Here is a 21,716-nt window from a genome sequence, read left to right on the forward strand (position 1 = left end):
CTTGAGTGTGACTACTCACAGCATGTAGAGTTAAGTGTGTGCAAAAGTCTTTACAGGATGAGGGCCTTCGTTGGGAGTCCTTTATTGCAGTGGTTCTCAAAGCTGGGCCTCCGCTTGTGCAGGGAGAGCCCCTGGTGGGCCAGTCCGGTTTGCTTACCTGCCGTGTCCACAGGTTCGGCCGATCAAAGCTCCCACTGGCCGCAGTTTGCTGCTCCAGGCCAATGGGGGCTGCAGGAAGGACAGCCAATACGTCCCTCAGCCCGTGCTGCTTCCAGCAGCCCCCATTGGCCTGTAGCGGCAAACCATGTCCAGTGGAAGCCGCTGTCAGCCAAACCTGCGGACATGGCAGTAAACAAACTGGTCCGGCCAGCCAGGGGCTTTCCGTGAACAAGCGGCAGACCGGCTTTGAGAACCACTGCTTTATTGCACGTGACCAGGAAGGGAAAACTGCAATACTGTAGGTTGACTATTTTGTAAAGTTGATTGGAAGAATTTAATAGTAAGGGAATATATTTTCTTGCTGGTGCACACAAGTAATTATCATTAGCACTGGAGTTGTGTGTTCTGAGAGATGAACCAATGATAATATAAACAATAAAACAATCCAAGACAATATGAACTGCATATGCTGTGCTCGCATATATTGCAGACTGTATTGCATTCTTTGTAGTCTAATTGTATTGTTTTTTTGAAGGAACTTCTACAGGTATAGAGATCATTCTAGAATAACTGAAAAACTGTATTACCATATAAAGTGGTCATCAGTACGAGAGAGAATTTCTCACAAATATTCTAAGATACTAAATTTGAATAACTTACCTCATTTTTATCTTGACAAAATAGTTTTACCTTTTGAACCTGGTATTTGTTTATTCCATCTGCGTGCTACTGTCTTTCTGGGTTTTGATAAACTTCCAGCATGGAGAGTGAGAAATTAATATAGTCTACTTCATCGGCTCCCTGAGGTCATCAGTGAATGAACAATAAAATTGCTAGACTGAAATGAATTTCATTGAAAAGGGACTTGGTTAGCCTGTTGCAAGTTATTATTTCTAGTGTCTGCCTCAGTATGATAATATATAATTCCATGAATTTTGCACATGTGGTGAGGATGGAGGAGTGAACAGACATAAAATATTAATATTATATCGGAGTAGTTAATGTAGACATAGTAAAAGTTATTGGAGGAAGTGAATAGGAAAAGGAGGCAGAGAACTCAATTTTCTGCTCTTAATTCATTTGTGCAAATTTGTTATTCAGTGTTTACTTGGCCTGGGGAAAACTCACTCTATTGTAGTGAGGCAGCACAAATAGATTTGGGACTGTGTGCATGTGGAGCTGCCAACAGAGTAGTTGTACAGTGACTGACTGTGCACCCCTGGCATGCCCTGGCATCGTCACCACACTGACTCTGCATAAATGGGTATATGGGCAAGTCAAGAAAGGAACCACAGGATTTGTATTTATGTGACAAGGCAGTGCTGCATCCCTCTGCTTTGTCCCTAGGATGGCAAGGGGGATAGGCCTTCACCATCATGCAACTCCCTTTGCACCTCACCCCCCGAAGTCCAGTGCACACGGCATGGTATCATTTCCTCCAAGTAAAATCCAGTTGCTTGGGCTTTGTGCAGGTGAAATTAATTTCACTGGAGAACAGATGAACTTTTCTACAAGTTTTCTAGGTGTGCAACAACTCTGTGGAAGGCCATAGTCTCTTAAGCCATTCCTACACTTATCAAGAAACTTATCCCTTGCTGACAACAGGTGTCAGCAATGGATATACTGATGTTTCTGAAGAGGTGCTGAAAATTATTTGTCCTTGGCCACACTTGCAGCTACGCTATGTTCAGCACTGGTTTAAGTACACCCATTGCTAATACTCATAAGCAATGAATATTTTTCTAGTGTAGAAAAGGCCTTAGTGCTACTTTTGTTATTTAGCTCTCGTGCACAATAACATACTATGAGTTGGCGAAGTATCACTGATAAAGATCTACAGTGTAGACTTCAGCAGTCTTTACCTTGAGTATAGCAGTATGGCATATGGAGATTATGGATCTCAACGTTATTGTTGTTACTTATTCATGTTTTGTTTGTACTGGACACTTTCCACATATAAAGAAGGTGCAGGCCCTACCTTGAAGAGTGTACGGGCTCTAAAAAAAAAAAATAGAGGTATCTTGATCCAAACATTTTGTGTATTTAAACCTTGCCTTTTTTTAAGCCATGTCTCACCTTCAGAATAGCAGTTTGTAAGTCATTCCCTTATAAACAAGAATCTTGAGAATCCATAAAATTGTGATCTGGAATTGTCTGTGATATAAACACATGGCCCAAAGTGTTGAACTGTGATCAAATTCTATCCTCTTCTTGGCTAGTAATTCAACAGTTGTAGTGTTAGGTGGAGAATTCTCTTGGAACACACTGCAGGTATTAAATGAGCTTCTAAATTGTTTCAAGAGTTTGCACAAAGAAGGTGCATCTGGAAGAGGATTCGGTAGGAAGAGAGGCTTTTACAGTTGCTTAAAAGTTAATTTGAAATCTACTGTTTTGTGGGAAGAGGGTGTTAAGTTTAGCAAGGGACTCAGCAAAGTTATAAGCTAAAAAGGTTTTCCCATTGAAACTGAAAGAGAGACTGATTTATGGTAAACTTGTCTTGCGAGTTCCAAGTTCCAGTTCTTGGCTTTCCCTAGATACAAATGTCATAGCATGCACTTCTTACTAAACAGACCACCATCTGCAAGCATCTCCCTGTGGGATTCCTTAGGCATCCTACATAAAAAGTATACTTTAGTTTATATCTTCTTTTAAAATAAAGCTTTATCTCCAAAAGCATCACCTAATTATTTTGCTAAAAATCTCCCTATTCATTGTAATATTAATGAAACACAAAACAAAATCTGAATAAATGATAACCTGCTGGACCGCTTACATTCACTGTTGTAAATGAAATTCTAACTTTGTTTTTATCTGCAATAGACAAACAACAGAAAGGTGAATTTGCTATAGATGGATACACCGTCAGAATGAATAATACCCTTCGGAAGGATGGAAAGAAAGATTGCTGTTTTGAAATCTCGGCTCCCGATAAACGCATTTATCAGGTTGGACTTCTTATGTCGTCTTGAAATTAAATTGATAAAACCGTTACGATTCCAGTTATGGAGACATTAACATTTCAGTAAAACAACTCTCCCTGAGACATTAGTGAAAAAAAGGAACACTGGTTTGCTTACACTGTACATTCATATAATAGGAAATACATTTAAAAAAATTCAGATTAAGTTCAAATACTATCTTTTTGAACAAGAACGAGCAAATCTATTACTTTTATCTATGGGTCATTTCAGTGTTAGCATTGTATCTATAATATCTATATATAATTGGTCTGCATGATTTTTTGGATGAATTATATAGTAAAAAAAATGGAGTTATCAAAGAAGAAATATCTGAGTTAAATACATATTGTATTGCTTAGGGCTTTGGAAGGAACATCAAGGTAGAAGCACATCTCAGCTATGCAATTCAAAGATCTATCAGCTAGGCATCAATATGGAATGTAAGTTTAATAAGTTTTAAATATCTGAGATTGCAGCTGAAAGCCAGTTAATTAAGTTGTCAGGTAGTGTGTTGGAATCTGACAAGAACATTTTTAAGAAAACTGTATCCAGCAGTCTAAAGAAATTCATGGGTGTCTTCTAATTGTCAAGGGCAAATTTTGTTCATCAGTTCTGGCTTTGACATTGATGAAGAGAAGCAGCTTTTTTCTGCACAGCTGCCAGCTGCTGATCAGAGTTTCAAATCCATCATCCTCTGCTTCAATTACGTAAATTTGTCAAAATTAACTGTACATTATAAGAAGCATCCTTGCAAGAAAAGTACCAGAAGACATGAAGAGAATTACTAATGGTTCCTTGAAGAAGTGACAAGAATACTACATTTCCTTCCATTACAAATGTGGTGTTGGTTGTATTTATATTACCATTATAACTATTATTAATATTATGCTTATTGTAGTTTACAGCAGCTACTCCCAAAGAAGCAGAGGAATGGCTACAGGAAATCAAATTTGTATTGCAAGGTAAGTCAATCAGTGAAACAATATTCTTTGTTTTTAATAATGTTTATTAATAATAGCTTTATCTATTAACAGATGTATTATATGTGCATAATACAATATAACCATTTTTAATCCAGGCTTCAGACAGCATGTGCTGTCTCTCAGCTACATTGTGTTTCTTGCATTACTTTTTTTATTTTCCAGGACTCTGTTTTTCCAAATATTTTATATATCTTAAAACTCTTTGTAGATGGGTCTATCCCTATACCTCTTGGATAATCTGATGACCATAAAGCATTTTCAATGGTATGTAGAAGAGAAGCACAATTTAACTTAAACAACTTTCATTTTCTTCAGCTGGTATTTTAAAGATCTTTTCTGAGACCTGAAAACCAAAGTAGTTAACATATTTTTCTTCTACAAGGACCCACAGAAGTAATTCCATTGTCAGAAGCATTTGTTCTTAAGATTCAGTAAAATTCCTCTTCAAATAGTGTGCTGTATGCTGCACAAACATCCATTTAGGCTCTTCGTTTATTCTCATAAATGCTAATTATCTAAACTGTTATTAAACAGACTTGGGATCTAATATCATTCCTGAGGAAGAATATGATGATGTTGGACAAGCTTCTTCTCCAGTCAGCACTGCACCAATAGATGATGACATTTATGAAGAACTTCCAGGTATTTCTGAGGTTTTATGTGACTAGAGAAATCTGATGTGTTTTGAGAGAAGCTCAGTTTCTGGTCTGGTAACTGTGAGGGAGTGACAGTGAGTGGCTAAAGTACTCAGATTAATATAGAAGCCCTTGCGTTTTGAATTGTACTGTAGTAATGAAAAGAATATACTCCCTTAACCAAGTCTGAGCAAGGACACTTCCGTCCTGGTGAGTCAGGACATCAAAATCAGACAAATAGTAAAAATAGTCTTGTGGGAATTTTGGCTCATTAGCGTTGTCTCTGCTACATAATTTTTTAATTAAAAAATTGACTTGCCTTACAGCTTTTTCTGCCAACTTTCCTATCATTTTTTCTTTATTCATTTTACCATTTGTATTAACTAGAGGTTCTTCACGCACTCCATATGCCATCAGCTTCTGTCTAATATATAATCTCAGTATCCCTTGCAACAGTGCAGTGTGTTGGGTTGGAGAGGTGTAGTGATGAACTGTAAATAAAGGCACTGAGAAGCTTGACTTTGTTTTTTCTGATCATCCAGCATGAATCTGATTATACAGTGATTTCTTACTCTGGTTTTTCAGACATGGTCAAACGTTTACTCCTCTTGATAATCAAACGTAAATCTCATAAAATTTTCTCTTGGCAATAGGCCTTGGAGTTTATTACAGATAGTAAAATAGCAGGAAGACGTGTGTTTTATTCTTGTTTATGTTTTAGTAAGCTGTCTGAAAATGAGATATTCAATTGCTATGTGTAAAAATGACATTTTAAAACAAAAAATGACAGTACTCAGTCATTTGATATGCAATAATGCAAGATAGAATTCTGTTTCTTTTGCTGTTCAGAGAAAGCACTACTATCAACCAGGAACTTAGAGGAAAAAATAAATTGCATGGGACATAGACCTAACTTCCTATATTTGTTGCACATTGAATATTTTATCCATTAGAAAAAATAAAGTTTGCTGGCACTCTTTGGAAATTGTGCTCTTCTTATGAACTTAGGTGTTAACTGTATTTCAATGAACTATTAGAGTCGATAATTATGGAAACTGATAAGAATGTTTATTGTACACTTGTGAAAGTGTAGAAGGACTTCTGCATGTTTAGAAAGGATCTAGAGATGATCTGCTGGGGTAGCTGAAAGGGCATAATCTTCCATATATGTGACCAGGAATTAATTGCAGAGTTCATCATATGGATAAATACACTCCGAATAAGCAGAGGGGGGGATCTGTGTGCGCTGAACACCCTGAAAAATGAAGAACTGACCTTCAGTGGGTTTAATGTCCAAAGTCACAAGGTCAAAAACATCAATCTGTTTGGGCCTGGGCCTGCCATGTGGTGGGTGCTACTTGTGCTGTGCTTTGAATATTCAGCACCTTGCAGGCGATGGTCCTACAAGTTTGCTTATACCTTTTATACATTTATTTTTCCCCTAAATATGTAACTACTAAAGTAAACGTCACTATAGGATAACTTCATTTCACATCTTCATGGGACCATTTCAGCCAATAAGCAGAGCTGCAGTAGTAATGGTCACAGCTTGAATGAATGAAACTGGAAAGCATGTTGAGAGCCAGGAGTTATCAAATGTATGTTCACATTAATAATAGTTTTGTATTCAGAATATTGCTAACCTGCATCCTTGTGGCCCTTGGAGTACTCAAAAATATTTTAACTTTCATATCATTTTTACATAGGTTTTTCCAACAATTTTTGTCTCCTACAGTGGACAAGACTAGAAAGCAGTAAAACTGAAAGGATGGGATGGTCTTTTTGTTAGTGCCCTGGAATTTAGGATATGTGTGTTCAGTTTCCAGCTCAACCATATACTTCCTCTCTGATCCTGGGAACTTGTAATTCAGTTTCTAGGGATCTCAATACTTCCCTTCGTCCATCTGGTCTATTTAAATTGTAAGCTCTTCGGGGTAGGGACTGTCTCTACGATGTTCTTGAACAGTACCCAGCACAATGGGACCATAATTTCTCTTGTGGCCTCTTGGTATTACCCAACTACAAGGAATAAATGACAAAATCTGTCTGCAATAATTATGGAGTAAGTTTAATGACTCGTAAATATTCGGTAGCATCAAAGTTATATTGTGTTGTGTGAGGCTTTTTCACGTCAGGTTCTGTGAGCCTGTTTCAGCTAGATTGGGAATCATGAACAGGTAACCAGCTATCTATTTTTAATCCCTCATGTCAGTCTTGTCAATTATATTGTATTTGGCCATCAAAGTTGTAAAGACGCATTTTCAATGGTCACTTTTACATTTGTTTATTGAATTTAATGTTACGTATCTCAACTTATTTCTATTGTAGGAACTGTACTTGGTGAGAAAGGGTGTTTCTTTATAGGAATTGAAAACTAAATGCTGTAACGCTCCTGACTAGTGCTACCCCTCATCCTTGAATACTTCAGATAAACAGTATGTATAGATGAATTCAACAATACATTTTCTGAATACCATGAGTACAGGAGCTATTCAGCCACCTAAATATTGCCTATTTGGTTGTTGTATAGTTATTCACTAAAACCAGAGCTAGGAGAACATAATTTGTGCTCCTTTAGCTTAGCTTCATTTGCCATCTCTGGCTGGGTGTTCTGAGTTCCACCTAGCTATCTGGGCACTTCCCTTTCTGCATTCTAGACTACGTGAACATGCTCAGTGCAAGAAATGGGGAATACAGATGAAACGTCTCCTGGAACTTGCTTGGATGCTCAGGCTAAAACACCATGACCACCGCCACCACCTGTCCTAATCAGGGAGGGCAGAGAAGGATTCCTTAACTTTTCATCTGACCTAAACAGTAGAGAAGAATGTTTTCTACACTTCCAAAAGATACTCTAAGCAGGAGGGTATAGAAGAAATTATCCCAGACCCCCTGGCCAAACCAGGAAGTGGGGCGAGAAAAGAACTACATCTTCCTTTAGGAGTTCCTCACAACAACATCCTCCTCCACTCAACATGCCCTGGCTTCTGCCTTTCCACCCACCCCCAGGGCCTTGCAAATGTTGATATTTCACTAAGACTCACAGCTTATTGTGCCTTATTGCTTTATCAAGGAATGGCAATTCATATGCCAAAGTCACTAATGAATTCTGGTATTTCTGTGGCACTCAGGGGTTTTTGAAATGATGATTTAAACAGCATGCAATTTTGACCAAAGCACATTAAACCCTTTCATAATACAATTCATTTATTTCAGTAGTGGACTTGAGTGAAGGCTGTATTTAAAGCTGCCTCCTTGTCTGAAGAGGATATTATAGGAATATTAGTATAGTTTTGAAACTTGGGAATTCAGCACTTGAGAAAACTGCAGCAGAAATCAGCTGAATAGTTCAAACCAGTAACCAGAATGGTAACAGTCTATTAGCCCACTGAAGACTTGGTTTTCAGTGGAATTCAATTTGTAATGTCTGCTGGCTGGTGGTGTGGGCTGGTTGGGAGGGATACAAAAGAGGAAAACTAATCTCTTGATCTATTAACCCATTTTCTTCTTACTTTAATAGCATATACAAATTCATATTTACCACAGAGGCATCATTTTTCTGGCTCACTTTAGTAAGAGTATGTTTAATAAATACTGTGATTATTCAGGTAGAGTCAAGATCATTGCCGCTACCAAAGACATGCTAATTTACAAGCCTTCCCTGCAGGATTCTGCAGGAAAAGACAACTTTTGCTGCTTTCAGCAAGCTAAGCTAGGCTAGTTTGCCAAGAGAGAACAATTAAAGGAAAACTCAGTTTTAAAAAAATAAACCCAAAAGTTGACACTGAAATACTTTGCTGAAGTTAAGTAATTAATAGCCTGATAAATTAATCAATTCTCTATAGTTTTGACATGACAAGTATGTATTGTAGCCTGCAACTGAATATTTTAAACTTATTGCAAACCTGAAAAAAATAGCTTTAAGAATAAATATTACATAGAGCAAACCTATTCATCCTAACATACCAGGACATCCAAGATCTTTGGATGAGTGGAATTCTAAATGATGGTGGAAGAGTTGCATTATTTTAGGCAGACCATATTTTCAGCTTCCCAACCTGAAGAGCAGTGAAGGAAATGAGCAGTGAAGTTCTAAAAGGGTTCTGCTAATCTAGCCCACCTTCTGGTATACAATCAAACTTTGATTAAACTGGAATTTTGTTATTAGGCTTTTTAAAAATGCTTTGTGTTTTCTTCTATGCTGCCTCCATGCATGGGACAACTCCAGATGAAGAACTGCCCTAACAGGATAGCCAAGCTTTCCCCAACATCAGAAGAATCCCTAGTTGGTATAAAGCTGGTATAGCTGGCCCTACGCCACCCATTCCAAACTTCCCACACCAAGCAAAGGGGCTCTTTGTGAGCAGGCCGGAAGTCGTGGAATGGGGGCAGAGCTGGGGTCCACTGTTTCAGTAGTCCTCAGCCAACAGCGCAGCCCCACAGAGAACTATTCTAGCATGTATAACTAAGAGCATGTCTTTGTAAGAGTGTAAGCAATGCTGAACCTGTCCATTGCTTTTACTCATTACTCGAAGCATCTGTGATTTAATAAAAAGGTGATACTCCCACTTATCCTGCCTAGGAAAGTAGCAAAGCTTGATAACCTCCTGCTGCAATCTTTTTTGGATGTAGAGCTGTTTGGGTCTCAGAGAAGTAAATGAGCTTTACTGATGCATTCCACGATCTGTCAGCACAGAGGAATCAAAAATTGAAACATGGCCTGTGTTCTATCTACATTTGAGGAGAAGCATGTCATGACTACATAGTGATGACTGTGTCTAAGGTTGATCTGTTGCTTCATGAACCAGGATTCCTCCCTTACAGTCATTATGTATTTCCTTTCTCTAAGCACTAATGCTTGAGGATTTCACAACAATAACAGTTAATGAAACCTTCTCATAAGTCTTTCCCTCAGTTTTAAGTTTTCAAGGTAGTGCACTGGGGTTCAGCTCTGTGTTCCCTGATTGTGATGGGAGTTGTGTGGCTAAAATCCTGCACACTGCTTTGAAAACATAGAGGTTAGTGTCAAGAAGTCCCAATCATGGGCTGCATCAGGGCAATCAACTCCTAAGATTAGGAAGACAAAGTGGTCTTATCTTTGTACTGTTACAAGTGGATATGGGATACTTCTTCACTTCTCATGCTCACATGTTGTTTTCAGTGCTGATGCACTGTTAAACTGTTATTCTTTCCATCAGTGGCTGCATTTCAGCAATGGATGAAGTGGTTTTTGAATGTAAATAGTACATCACTTCGTAAAGTGTGTGGAATATTTAGAGGTGAAAAGGGCAAATGTAAGATCATTATCATTCTGGAGATTAGAAATGAAGGTGAGTTTTAGAAAAAGAGCTTCTAGGAAGTATCCTGAGCAATTTCAGTTGATATGTATGACAGGTGTGTGTGCACAATGAAGTCTTTCTTGGAAAAAAAATGAGTGAGGACAGTTCACCATGTAAAAGCAGTCCTTTTAAAATGGGTCTCAGTGAGGAAATTAAGATGCTTATTATTTGTTTTGTAGCTATTACATTAGTCTTGTGTATGGGAAATTTGCACCCTTTCTTCGCTAAAGAGTAAATTAAATTTACCAAATTTTTCAAAATATTTTAATGTGGTCACAAACAGTAAAATTAACATTACATTTATATGAGTAATAAGAAAAAGAGAATAGTCTTTCTTGGAAGAAAAATCAGTTTTAACAGAAAACATCAGTTTTAACAGAAAATAGTAAAGATTTTTTTGTGTGAAATGTATTAAAGTTTAGTTTAGGAATCCATAATTTTCTGGAAACTACATAAATCTGATTTGAAGGTTTATGTTTGCATATCAGAAAAGGAAGCTACTTCAAATCCTGTAATTTGATGCTTAAGAAAATCTTTCAAAAACAAATTAACACACATCACATTCACTTTTTATTGAAATAAGATACTTTATTTCCAGCACTGATCAATCATTCTTTTTACTATTTCCTCTGCACCTACATTAAACCACTTTTGACGCTATTGATTTGTAAAACCAATATGATGTGAACACTATGTGACAGAAGTTGTTTGTTATTAAGAGATAGAATCCCATCTCAGAGGAGCTTGTCATCTTGGAGAGACACAATCACACAAAGTAATTTTACTTGTATCATAGCTCTTTCACTGTTGACTACATTTTTGACAGCTGGTTTCATGTTAAATATTAACAACACTTTGTTTATGCATGAACATCTTCAGTGGGTTACGGACCTAAAGTTCCCTCTTATGAAAGCAAAGTCTTTTTCTTTGTATCACTGTCAATATCTAATTAAGAAGCAATGCAGTAATGCTAAAGGAAAGCATTGCAAATAAGTATCCCAGTACGGGAGACATTTTTCTAATCCAAAAAAATGAGAAATGTTTTAGGTTGGTAGGTCATAGTCTGAGGTCTATTATACCTATATTTATGACAGTAGAGATTCTGGGCCCACTCTGATGCTTGTTTATACTGTGATGACCATGGTATACATATCTAGATAAATCTGGGAGCCCATATTTTTTTAATTTCTGATTTAAGGAGTGCGAGATCAGATTGTTAATGCCACTGGATACTGTTGTTGAGAAACAATACATTCCTATAGCTGCTTTGGTGTATCCTTGTTCAGCTTTCCTGGCTTCCAGAAGGTGGGCATTAAAGGGATATAGCTGACCCCTCTGGGTGCTCAAGTAAGAACCAACAGGGTGGCTCACAAAGTCCATCTTTCCCACACAGATACTGTAGATATAAATCCCATTTCCCCCCCACCCCAAGATTTCCCCAACCCTGATGACTCATTAGCATAAATCCCCTTCTGAACTTCTAATTGCCATAGGGACCATCACTACTACCAGCCTTCTCTCTCCCTTCCTCCTCTAAACTGAAGGAATTAAGCCAAGCAAAACATAATCAATAAGCAGGAGCATTTCAAACAATTATATCTATCCATCTTTAATATAATTAAAATGTGTAGCTCGTGTCCCTTTTAAACTCTCACATTTAAGGGGATAGTGAGTAAAAAGGCACAATGCCGGATTGATTTTAATGGGGGTGAAAGAAGAAGTCAGATCTACCAAAACAAAGCCAATACTCATGAGCCTCTCCCACCTACCTGACTCCATCAATTTTTAGAATATTATTCCTTATCAGTCCTCATGAACTCTCACCTCTAAAAAGACAGCGAGAAAAGAAATGACAAAATCTAAGCTTTCAAACAATGTAATGTATATAGATGCCCATCCTCGATTCATGGACTCATCCTCCCAAAATAAGGAGAATTCCTGTCCTCTCCCCTAAAATCCAGTGTAGAGGGATCCAATCCTAGAAAGTTAAAAACCAAACCAAACCCTCCCCCACAAAAAAACCCCACAGTGAGGAACCTGATTATGACATGGCACCAAGGCTGAATATCTCATGACAAATTGAATAGATGACTGTTCTTCTGGATCTGCTCAGGATTTCATGGCTTCCATGATACCCATGAGACTGGGGGGGGGGGGGAGGGATAGCTCAGTGGTTTGAGCATTGCCCTGTTAAACCCAGGGTTGTGAGTTCAATCCTTCAGGGGGCCATTTAGGGATCTGGGACAAAAATTGGGGACTGCTCCTGCTTTGAGCAGGGGGTTGGACTGGGTGGTCTCCTGAGGTCCCTTCCAACCCTGATATTCTATCCCAGGTGGTTTCTGAGTTAATGCACACACAGCTGATTGCACTCTGGCTGTGGTGTATGGAAAAAGATTGGAGATGGGGGGAATGGGTTGCTCCTTTGTCATGGACTAACCCTTGCAACCTTTGATTTGAGGGCAGATCACAGTTTTTTCTCAGGGGAGAAAGGCCTTTTTTGGTGGTCCTTTAGAGGCTGATGGAACCTTAAGACTTCTAGATGGCTCTGAGTGAGAATAAAGTTCAGCCAACAGACCACTCTATCAGGGGTTTATATGATTACATAACAATTTGGTTTCCTCCACTATTTATACAACGGTCCCATTTCTCTACCAGAGGCAATGGACACGAAAGGATTATCAGGTTATTTCCCGCTATGGTTGGTTAAGTCTTTGGTTTTTCTTTTGTTGGGGAGCCTATAAACTGGTGTTTGTGTATTTGGAAATGTGAATTAAGATTCTTTATTGCTGAATTTCACATTTTTAACATGTTGAAAAATTTAGAAGGATGCCTTCAGCTACAATAGGCAATAGATAAATAATAAACATTTTGTTATAGGATTTGCTACATTCTATAGAGATAGTTGTGGTAAGGTCCATGAAATTTGTATGGGAGGTCAGGGAAAAACACAACACTGATTTGTGGGACACTATAATTGAACTATTATACAGCACATACAAAAAACCAAGGTTTCTGCTCATTAATTTTCTGCTTATTCTGCATGTTGCTTGATTTTGTTTTACTAGTGTATCATAATATTACGATGGGTTTATTTTGTCATTTAAGGCAGGTAAAAGATTTTCGTATAATTAGCTTAAAGTAATTTGGTAACATTGGCTTTAAACAACCCAAACAGGATGTTAGCTCCATTAATGGTACCCAAAGGGTGCATGCTGCTGATTTTTTCCCCCACTGTGTTTAGGTCAGTGGTCAATACAGAGAATGCAAAAGTGTCAGTTGCTTGAACATTTTAAAAGCAGTTATAGCATCCAAGAGCCAGACTCATCCTAGAGAAACATGCCAACAACTATATTGTTTCCTTTCACTAAAGTGAACTTTGCTGAAATGACTTGCCTTGTTTTCTTCTAAATCCAGAAATGAAGTTGCTCAGAAAAGGGACGGACTATAAATTTGAATAAATTAACCGTACAAATTACTATAGAATTGATACTGTGGTTTAAACAAGCTGCTTTCATTCTGATTTCATGTATGTAAATATTATGTCAAGTCACATTTGTCACAATTAGGGTTATTTTGTTTTAAGGAATGGTTTTTAATCTAAGATCTTGCTGCTTATAAACGTTACATGATATATGAAGACTTTCTTCTCTGTATTACTAATTTACAAATTTAAGCCACAGAAATGTAACTTATATTTGTGTATCAAAGAACTCTGGTGATAAGTTGCACTGCATGGTTTATTTGCATATTTGATTGCTAGATCTATTTATTTAGTGAATTGTTTATATTTATTACATAGTATTTAATATCATGTATTTTAACAACTTAGTATCAAGATTTATAAAACTCACATTGAACACTTAAACCATTTTAATATCTGAGACCAAACAGATATAAAATCTTGGCTTTCTGTGCTTTATAGAAATAGTTCTATATCTCAATTAGAGGAATAACCTAATAACTTCCATAGAAAGGGGAAAAATTTCCATATTTAAGCTGAGTTCTGCCTAAAATTGGAACATTTTTCTAACTGTGTAAACATTGTGCTAAAAAAATCTTGTCTGGTATATCTGTAATTTTGCCCACTGTCTAGACACTACATACCAAGTTTGAAGCTGAAAGATGATTTTAGAGCTGGGGCCAAAATCAGGCTTTTATTGAAAAGTGAGGTAAAACCTTAACTTCGGAGAAGCTGCCATCCAATTTTAAAAGCTTAGTCATCTAATCAGAGGACAAAGTCATATGGGCAAAATTTTCAAACATGCCTCAGTGATTGAAGAGTCTAAATCACATTGGAACAGCAATGTGACTTAGGCCCCTAAATCACTTAGACACTTTTCAAAATGTTATCCTATATGAGGACCAGACTGTGTGCATTATATTATGAATTAGAATATTTTGTTCAGTTTTCTCAACAAATAATTCGAGGCAATCCAAAGGGTGAAACTTCTTTGCTCAAAGCATATGATGAATGAACGGTGTTGATGGGATTTGAAGAGTTTACTCTTCAGCCAATGTGATTGTCATTGCAAAATGGGGCCTTGATAGAAAAGGAGGTGGAAGGGATGTTGGAAAACTAAGAGGGAAAACGGGACTTCAGATCTCAAGCAAATGTATGGTAGTGTGTGTCTGGATTTCCTGAAAACATTTAAAAATTATGCGTAACTGAGAAGACACAGCAGAGACCAAGTGAAACAGTCACCATCTCAAAGCAACAGTGAAAGTTTTTCTCAAAAAAAGTAGTAAAATCAATTTTTTAAAATTTCTCTGACTTTCACATTTGAGAAAATAGGTGTCTGTACACCTTTCCCCCCATTGTTCCCTATTCCTTTGCCCAAAGAGAAAAATTTAAGGCCTGAGCCTTGTGAGCTTCATATTCCCTGGGCCCACAAAAACACATTAAATACTTTTCATAAGAGGAGCTTTATACCTTGCCTTTTTGAAATGGGGAGGATTCCCTAATAGTGAATGGTCATGTAGTAACAATCTGTTCATAAACATGTCCTTATAGTACATCTCCCTACTCTCCCTCCTGTGGAGGAAGACAATGGCAGATTGAAGGAGGTGAAAAACAGCATGTGCAAGTGCATGAAAATGCTTTCATCTTTTACAAATTCATTAAAAAACGTGATTTTTTTCACCCATTTCCACCCCATCTCCCAATATTATGTGGTTACTCTTCTGGTAACGTAAGTATTGTTTTAAACAATAAACATACTATCTCATCTAAGCAATAAAAAAATAGGTGTTTGACAATGTCTCATTGTGGACAGCTTCAGGCATCAGATTTAACCATACTTAACGGTGTGTTACGGTGAGGACTGTGTTGTATGTGAGCTTAATGGGGTTCTTTTTCTTAATTTAACCCAATCTTTGACTGAATAAGTAACTAATTTTCTGTTTGCCTTTGTACTTATATTACCCACTCCCCATCACCATACAGTCAAAGTGCTTCACAAACCTAAGTGAATTTATCCTTGAAATACCCTGTGAGGTAGGGAATGTATCTTTTTTTTTTTTTATGCCCAACCGTCACGTAGACTTTGGACTAAGTAACTCCCTGCATAAGTCATATTCAAATACGGTCCAGGAACCTTAGCTAGTTTGAATTTGTAGAATTTCTTGCAGATCATTCTGTTGGACCTACCAAACCTACAGATATCCTTAGTTCCATGGAGAAGTTTTATGGATCCAAAGGATGAGATTCTCACTCTAACTCTGACCCCTTCGTACCCTAATTCCAGCTGGGGGATGCTTCCTGAATGCAGAGGAATCAGGCTGCCTTGTGAGGACCCCTCAAAGTCCTGGTGTAAGGCACGGTGGGGTGGAGCTACAGCCAGGGCCGGCTCTAGGTTTTTTGCCACCCCAAGCAAAAAACAAAAATCTCCTAGACCGCAAATGCAGAAGCAAAAAAAACCAACACCACCCGGAACGCCGCCCCTGGCATTGTGCCGCCCCAGGCACATGCTTGATTTGCTGGTGCCTAGAGCCGGTCCTGGCTACAGCACACCATGCTGCAGCAATTCTGTGTAGGGATGTGGCCAATATGGTGGTCTGTGAAGGATACCTGAACTTAGACAGGCCCCCAGAGCTATCTAAATTAGGCTAGCAGGTTCTCTGGTCCCCAAAGCAGGCCAGGATTGGCAGGATAAAAGGCGTGTAAAGCCACCTGAGCTTTTGGGTAATGATTTCTGTGCTGAGATGTCCTGACTAACCCGGCAGCACCCAAAAGGTTTGAGACTAACCGTGCTGCAGATATCCTAAGATATGCAGGAAACTTTGGCAGATCTCCCAGCAGTTGTATTCACGCAGAAGCTTAATACCTCCACACTGCTTCTTGCACTCTTCCCATAGCCTCTCTGGCTGCGGCATCCACACCGCCCTCTTCCTTCCACGGTGAGCTATTACAGTGCAGGTGAAGAACCATGCAAGGTAGTGCTGACTAAGCATCAGCTTCTATAAGGAAATCTGGGAGGAGAGGGGGAGGATACCACAGAAATTATCCATCCTCCTGACCTTATTCCTTCGTAAAGGGAGAGCACTAATCTCACAGCATGTAAGGGTAATAACGTCTGCAGGTCTCTGGGAAAGGATACAGTGTGTTAGAGCTATTTCTGCTTACTTCCTTGTAAACTAAGTGGTCCCTGGTTTTGAGTCCTCACTGCTTATGCTAGTGCAGGGGGCAGTGGGGAGGAGAGGGGAAAATGGAATTGGAGATATGGACCTCAACTTAAGAAGATGCATATGGATTTAACTTGTTTGCATATTGCTCCTTCTGTTTGTTTATTCAAATCCTCCCCAAACCAAAATATTGGTAAAAGCTAGATCTACCTACTGTAAAACTGCATAGCTGGACAGACTTGTGTTTCTTATTATGTTGCTAATCCATCTGTTACAGAGCAGGCTCAATTTGTAAAATTAAGTTTATAAATCTGGGAGAGAAAAGTACTTGTCTCTTCCCCACAGTAAGCATTTACTCTCTTTTTAGAGTTCCCATTGACAGTTACATGGGGTCATTTTAAGAAAAGGATACATCCTGGAGAAATAATTCAGTCTCTCTCTCAAATAGGCTCTAAATAGGCCCTTATATCTTTACATTCCTTTTGAGCAGATAAGCAACGGCTGTTCAGTTTCATCTGAGTTCTTCCTGTGTGTCTCGATCATCTGTACCTGGTGAAGACATTTTGATTTTTATTAATATGATAATACATATATTCTTGGTGGGGGGGGGTTCCAAAAGACAAGCTTATACGCTTGTAGCCTTTTGTCACCACAATGAAATTTCAAACGTGGATCTATTAGCATGCATTACAGACATATAAATGCTTGAATAATTTTTAAAGATTAGTTCACTGCAGTATTTTTTTTAATCTGGACTGATCAAAACATCTCCCAACAATTCTTTTAACAATATGTGATTGGAATAATAACTTCACATGTTGTAGAATTCCATGCTGCAGCTGAGAGGCATGTAAATACAAGCTGCTTATTTGCAAGAAGCTTCCAGATTTGCAATATGATTGCTATGGAAACCACATAATGAAAACCTTATAACCATCTGTGTGGTTTGATGGATTTTGCTGCATAGCTGAGCTGTTTTTGTTTACTGTTATTAAAGTGTTGAATAGAATATATTAACCCACAAACTGTGATTATCCAGGGTATTAATTAATATTGTATAATGACAGTGTCTATATCAAATAACACAACAGAATCAAATACTAGTTAATAATACTGCTATTAATATAAGAACTAATGTAAGTAAGTGGTTGACTACTGTCAGTTTTGGGGGGGGAATTGCTGACTTTATACATATATATCTTGGAGATTACCAATTCTGTGGCAGAAATGTATTATGCAAGCTACACTTTAGTACATTTTTATATTCATATCATCTGACTCGCTCTTTTGGAAGAACAAAAAGGAAGAAAAATCAATTAGACTCATGTCTAAAAGTCAGATACTGTTGTATTTGTTGTATTTGCTTTAAATCATATATGCAGGTAGAGCCATCTGTGTTTGGGGAATAGCTCTGGCAATCTTCTGGTAGTAATTTACATATCTAACTCACAGTGCAAAATTTTAGAATTTAGCTGTGAAATCTACAGGAATTATTGGGGAAAAACATTTTTAATATTTGCAGTTCCTCCCTGATCTGTTACCAGAAAAAAAATCTTTTAACTTTGTAGTAGAGGAGATATGCTGTAAGTGTGTCTGTATTCTAGTCTCTAGGAATCCTCAACCTATGGCTGTAGGCCCAGATGCATTTCTTTGGGACACATACACAGCTCTTCTAGAGCTCCTGGGTTTGATCAGAGCTCCTATTGATCTGGAGAGAGAAACTAGAGAGAGACATCTCTTCCCAGAAGGGTAGAAAGGGAGGGAAGAGAGAAAAGATTGAACTATGATTATGGTTGTGGCTCCGTCTGACACACAATCTTGATAATGCAATGTAACTTTTGTACTGTTTCTCTTCAATAATTGATATTGTATAGTATCTATGCCATGCATTGCTGCAAACATTGCACCATAGTATCTGACCTGTGTCTCTCTGCATTTGAGACTCCTGTTGGTTACAAGAAGTCTCTCCCTGTTTGACACTGCTTCCAAGTCCAAAGTGCAAGAAGTTGTATTTAGGAGCTAACTGTCCTCTTTAAGCCCCATGACCCAAGTCTTTTAGATCTACCGCAATATTTAATTGACATGGAGAACCACTGGGGTTCTGAAGGAACTTGGGTTCAGGCTTTTTTTTTTCTCTCTCTCTTCTTACACTTCAAATACAAGTCTAGGAAATGACCATCATTTTTAAACGATGTGATTTCACTTTTTTTAAAGGGAGAATTGTACTTATTTCTGAACTTTGTTTGTGAACCCACAATATACTGTTTATTTTTATAGGTACTCAGTCTTACTGTGGAAAAATTTCTCAAACCTGCACTGCTTTACCTTTTCTTTTTTAAATCAGAGAGAGGGAAGAGAAAAATATTTAGTAAAATGGAGTTCTTATTGTCACAGAACTGATAGAGTAGCAGCATGGTATGAACATTCTTAATAAAAATAATTCTGCAATATTCAATATCAAAACTTATTTCTACCAGTATATAATATGCTTCTCTTACCTGGAATTGAGTGTTTATAGGAAGAGATTATGCATTATGGGTAGAAAAGATGACAGACAAAGGGATAATATTGCTTGTAAGTGGCATTAAAATGGTTGTAACCCATGGGATGAGTGCCTCCTGGTGCCCTTGAGAGTATATAAAGATACTTTTATTACATTTTTAGCATGCCCCACATGATGTAATGATGTACTCAGTGTTGAACAAGTTTAAGTATAGCAGATAGTGTCTCTCTCTCTCTCTTTTTATGTGCTGTAGCATCAGATTTACCGCTTTACATTGTTTTCTTGTTTTGGGTCCAAGTCACTGGAGTCTTTCTCAACCAAACTTCTAGCTAGTCAGTAGTTATGAGACAAGAAAAACTACTGATTAACTAGCAGAGCAATGATACAAAGCTCCTAGAACAGTAAATCACATAACCATGTCTCCCATTATATTGTGTTTGGCAACCTATAACCCCAGTCATGCAAGTAGCTATGCATGTGCTTAACTTTAAGCGTGTGAGTGGTCCCACAGAAATCAACAGGTCTACTCTTGTGCTTAAAGTTAAATGTGTGTATTAAGTATTTGCAGAATTTAAGCCTGAATGTGTAATGTGATGTGTATGAATGAACCTATACGTTTACAAAGTTATTCATCCAAACCAGACATGATCACATGTTCAAACTGAAACTCACCCTCCTCTCCATCATAGAATGTTATGAAATTCTTACATAATCTGCTTGTGAAGAACATTTTAAAAGCTATGACTTTTATACCCATTGTTTATTAACAAAATATCAGATTAGTAGCTGTAATGGGTCCCTGGTACTTAAAAGCAAACATACATATTATATTAGTACACAATGTGTTAAATAGCAGCAAAGGAATTAGACATGCCTGAAGTGCAGTTCTATTCTGAAAAGTGGCTGTGTCAATATAATACCTAGCGAGGGGATCTTTGTTGTCAGCTGTGCTGCTATAGTGACTATGATAAGGTTTTGATTTTTAATTCATTTTACTCCTACAAAAAGAACACAGCTATGATAGAGATAGTTAAAGTCCATTCCTTTTTATGAATCATCAACAGAATTGTAAACTAAGGAGTTTATTGTCCTTATATGAAGCAGAGCTTGTATCTGGGACGGGGAGGGTTCCACCTCTGTGTTGGCAAAATAACAGGGTTGAAGGGCTAGCAGGGCTCCATCAAGCTCTCTTCTCCTCCCTCCCAAGCCATGGAGGAAAGCACAATTAGTTGGTACAGTCTGAGATTGAATTAACATGGACTGTTCCCCCACCCATGCCCAGGTTATATATAACCTTCCCCCCCTCCCTTTTAGTGGTTCCCATAGTCTGCCACAGTAGGTGGAGCCACTGAAAACAGGGCAGCCATGCTCCCATTGAGCAGGCAGGAGCCAATGTGGTTGCATGGCACAGCAGAGGCAAAGAAGCCCCATGTCTCCTGTGGAACCCCCAACTTTTTGCAGAGGTATGGGGCAGCGACAGTCACACCCCTCTGATGTAAGAATGAATAGGAAAGCCTGAATTTTCCCTAGCCTGGAATGATTGATGTAGCCAGGGAGGATGGGACCCAGGTTCTGATCGTTCTAGAAGCCATTGAGAGACTACAAAGGGGGAACCCCAAAATGCCACTTTCAGAGTCACTTTTCAGAGTCAAAGATGAATTCAGCAGTTCCTAACTGAGTTTTTAAAAAGAGAGCTATCAGAGTGGTTAAAAACAAAAAAACAACCAAGCCCTCAAACTTGTGTGGCAATATGAAAACAGAAGAGTTTGGCTCCCAGCATTTACATTTTAGAAATATAGATAGTGTGATTGATGAACTGATGTGGGCTGTAATTACTGTCAGTTAGTGGGTTCCTTCAGCATTTCATTTGTAATTGTCTATTTGCAGAGGAAGAAGAGAGTGCTCCTCCAAAGACTGAAGAGCCAAAGAAACTGAGCCAAGGGAGCACTAGCAATGTTTCAGGTAATTAAAATGTTTTTCTTTCTTCTGCAAATATTTCTCTACTTTTCTTTTCCAATCTTTGCCTTTTGCTGTTGTAAATAATGTTTTCCCAGCTTCAAAAAGTAATCTGTTTCATCTGGGTATTTTATGGCAGTAAAACTGCTTAGCACCATTTAGGATGCATGAAAACCACTTGAGAAGGATTTATAAAGTAAGCCAATTTATACAAGGTATTCCTTCCTGAATTACTTTGTAATGACTCAATTAGCTTTCATTTCTGCACAAAGGAGATTTAGTTGCATAAATTAGCTTATCATCATTGAGGAAGTGTCACTGCTAAAGGACAGTTTATAGATACAACATGCAGTTGCTGTCAAACCTATAAGAATATAATATAGACATCTGTGTATACTTTGTGCTTGAGCAGAACAGACTTCTGCCATTCAGAGACTAACAGGGGACAACAAGTTGCCCAGGGGACTGCCAATGTAGACATCTCTGAAAAGGTCAACTTGACACAGGCTCTGACAATCGACCCAGAGCTCTGTCTTCTTTGATAAAAATCAGATAAACTT

At 38.0% G+C, this 21,716-nt stretch overlaps 1 protein-coding gene across 2 annotated transcripts in view; it reads left to right on the top strand.

The window, feature by feature from the left end:
* SKAP2 (src kinase associated phosphoprotein 2) overlaps positions 1 to 21,716 on the top strand; it is a 149,133-nt gene that overhangs the window by 106,905 nt on the left and 20,512 nt on the right. For both annotated transcript variants that reach the window (XM_073333650.2, XM_073333651.2), the window contains exons 7-10: positions 2,980 to 3,104; positions 4,018 to 4,081; positions 4,637 to 4,744; positions 21,088 to 21,162. In XM_073333650.2, coding sequence (XP_073189751.1) covers positions 2,980 to 3,104; positions 4,018 to 4,081; positions 4,637 to 4,744; positions 21,088 to 21,162 — 372 coding nt within the window. The remainder of the gene's footprint in view (positions 1 to 2,979; positions 3,105 to 4,017; positions 4,082 to 4,636; positions 4,745 to 21,087; positions 21,163 to 21,716) is intronic.

Source organism: Lepidochelys kempii, chromosome 2, assembly GCF_965140285.1.
Source record: "Lepidochelys kempii isolate rLepKem1 chromosome 2, rLepKem1.hap1, whole genome shotgun sequence".
In the NCBI taxonomy this organism is placed as follows: Eukaryota; Metazoa; Chordata; order Testudines; family Cheloniidae; genus Lepidochelys; species Lepidochelys kempii.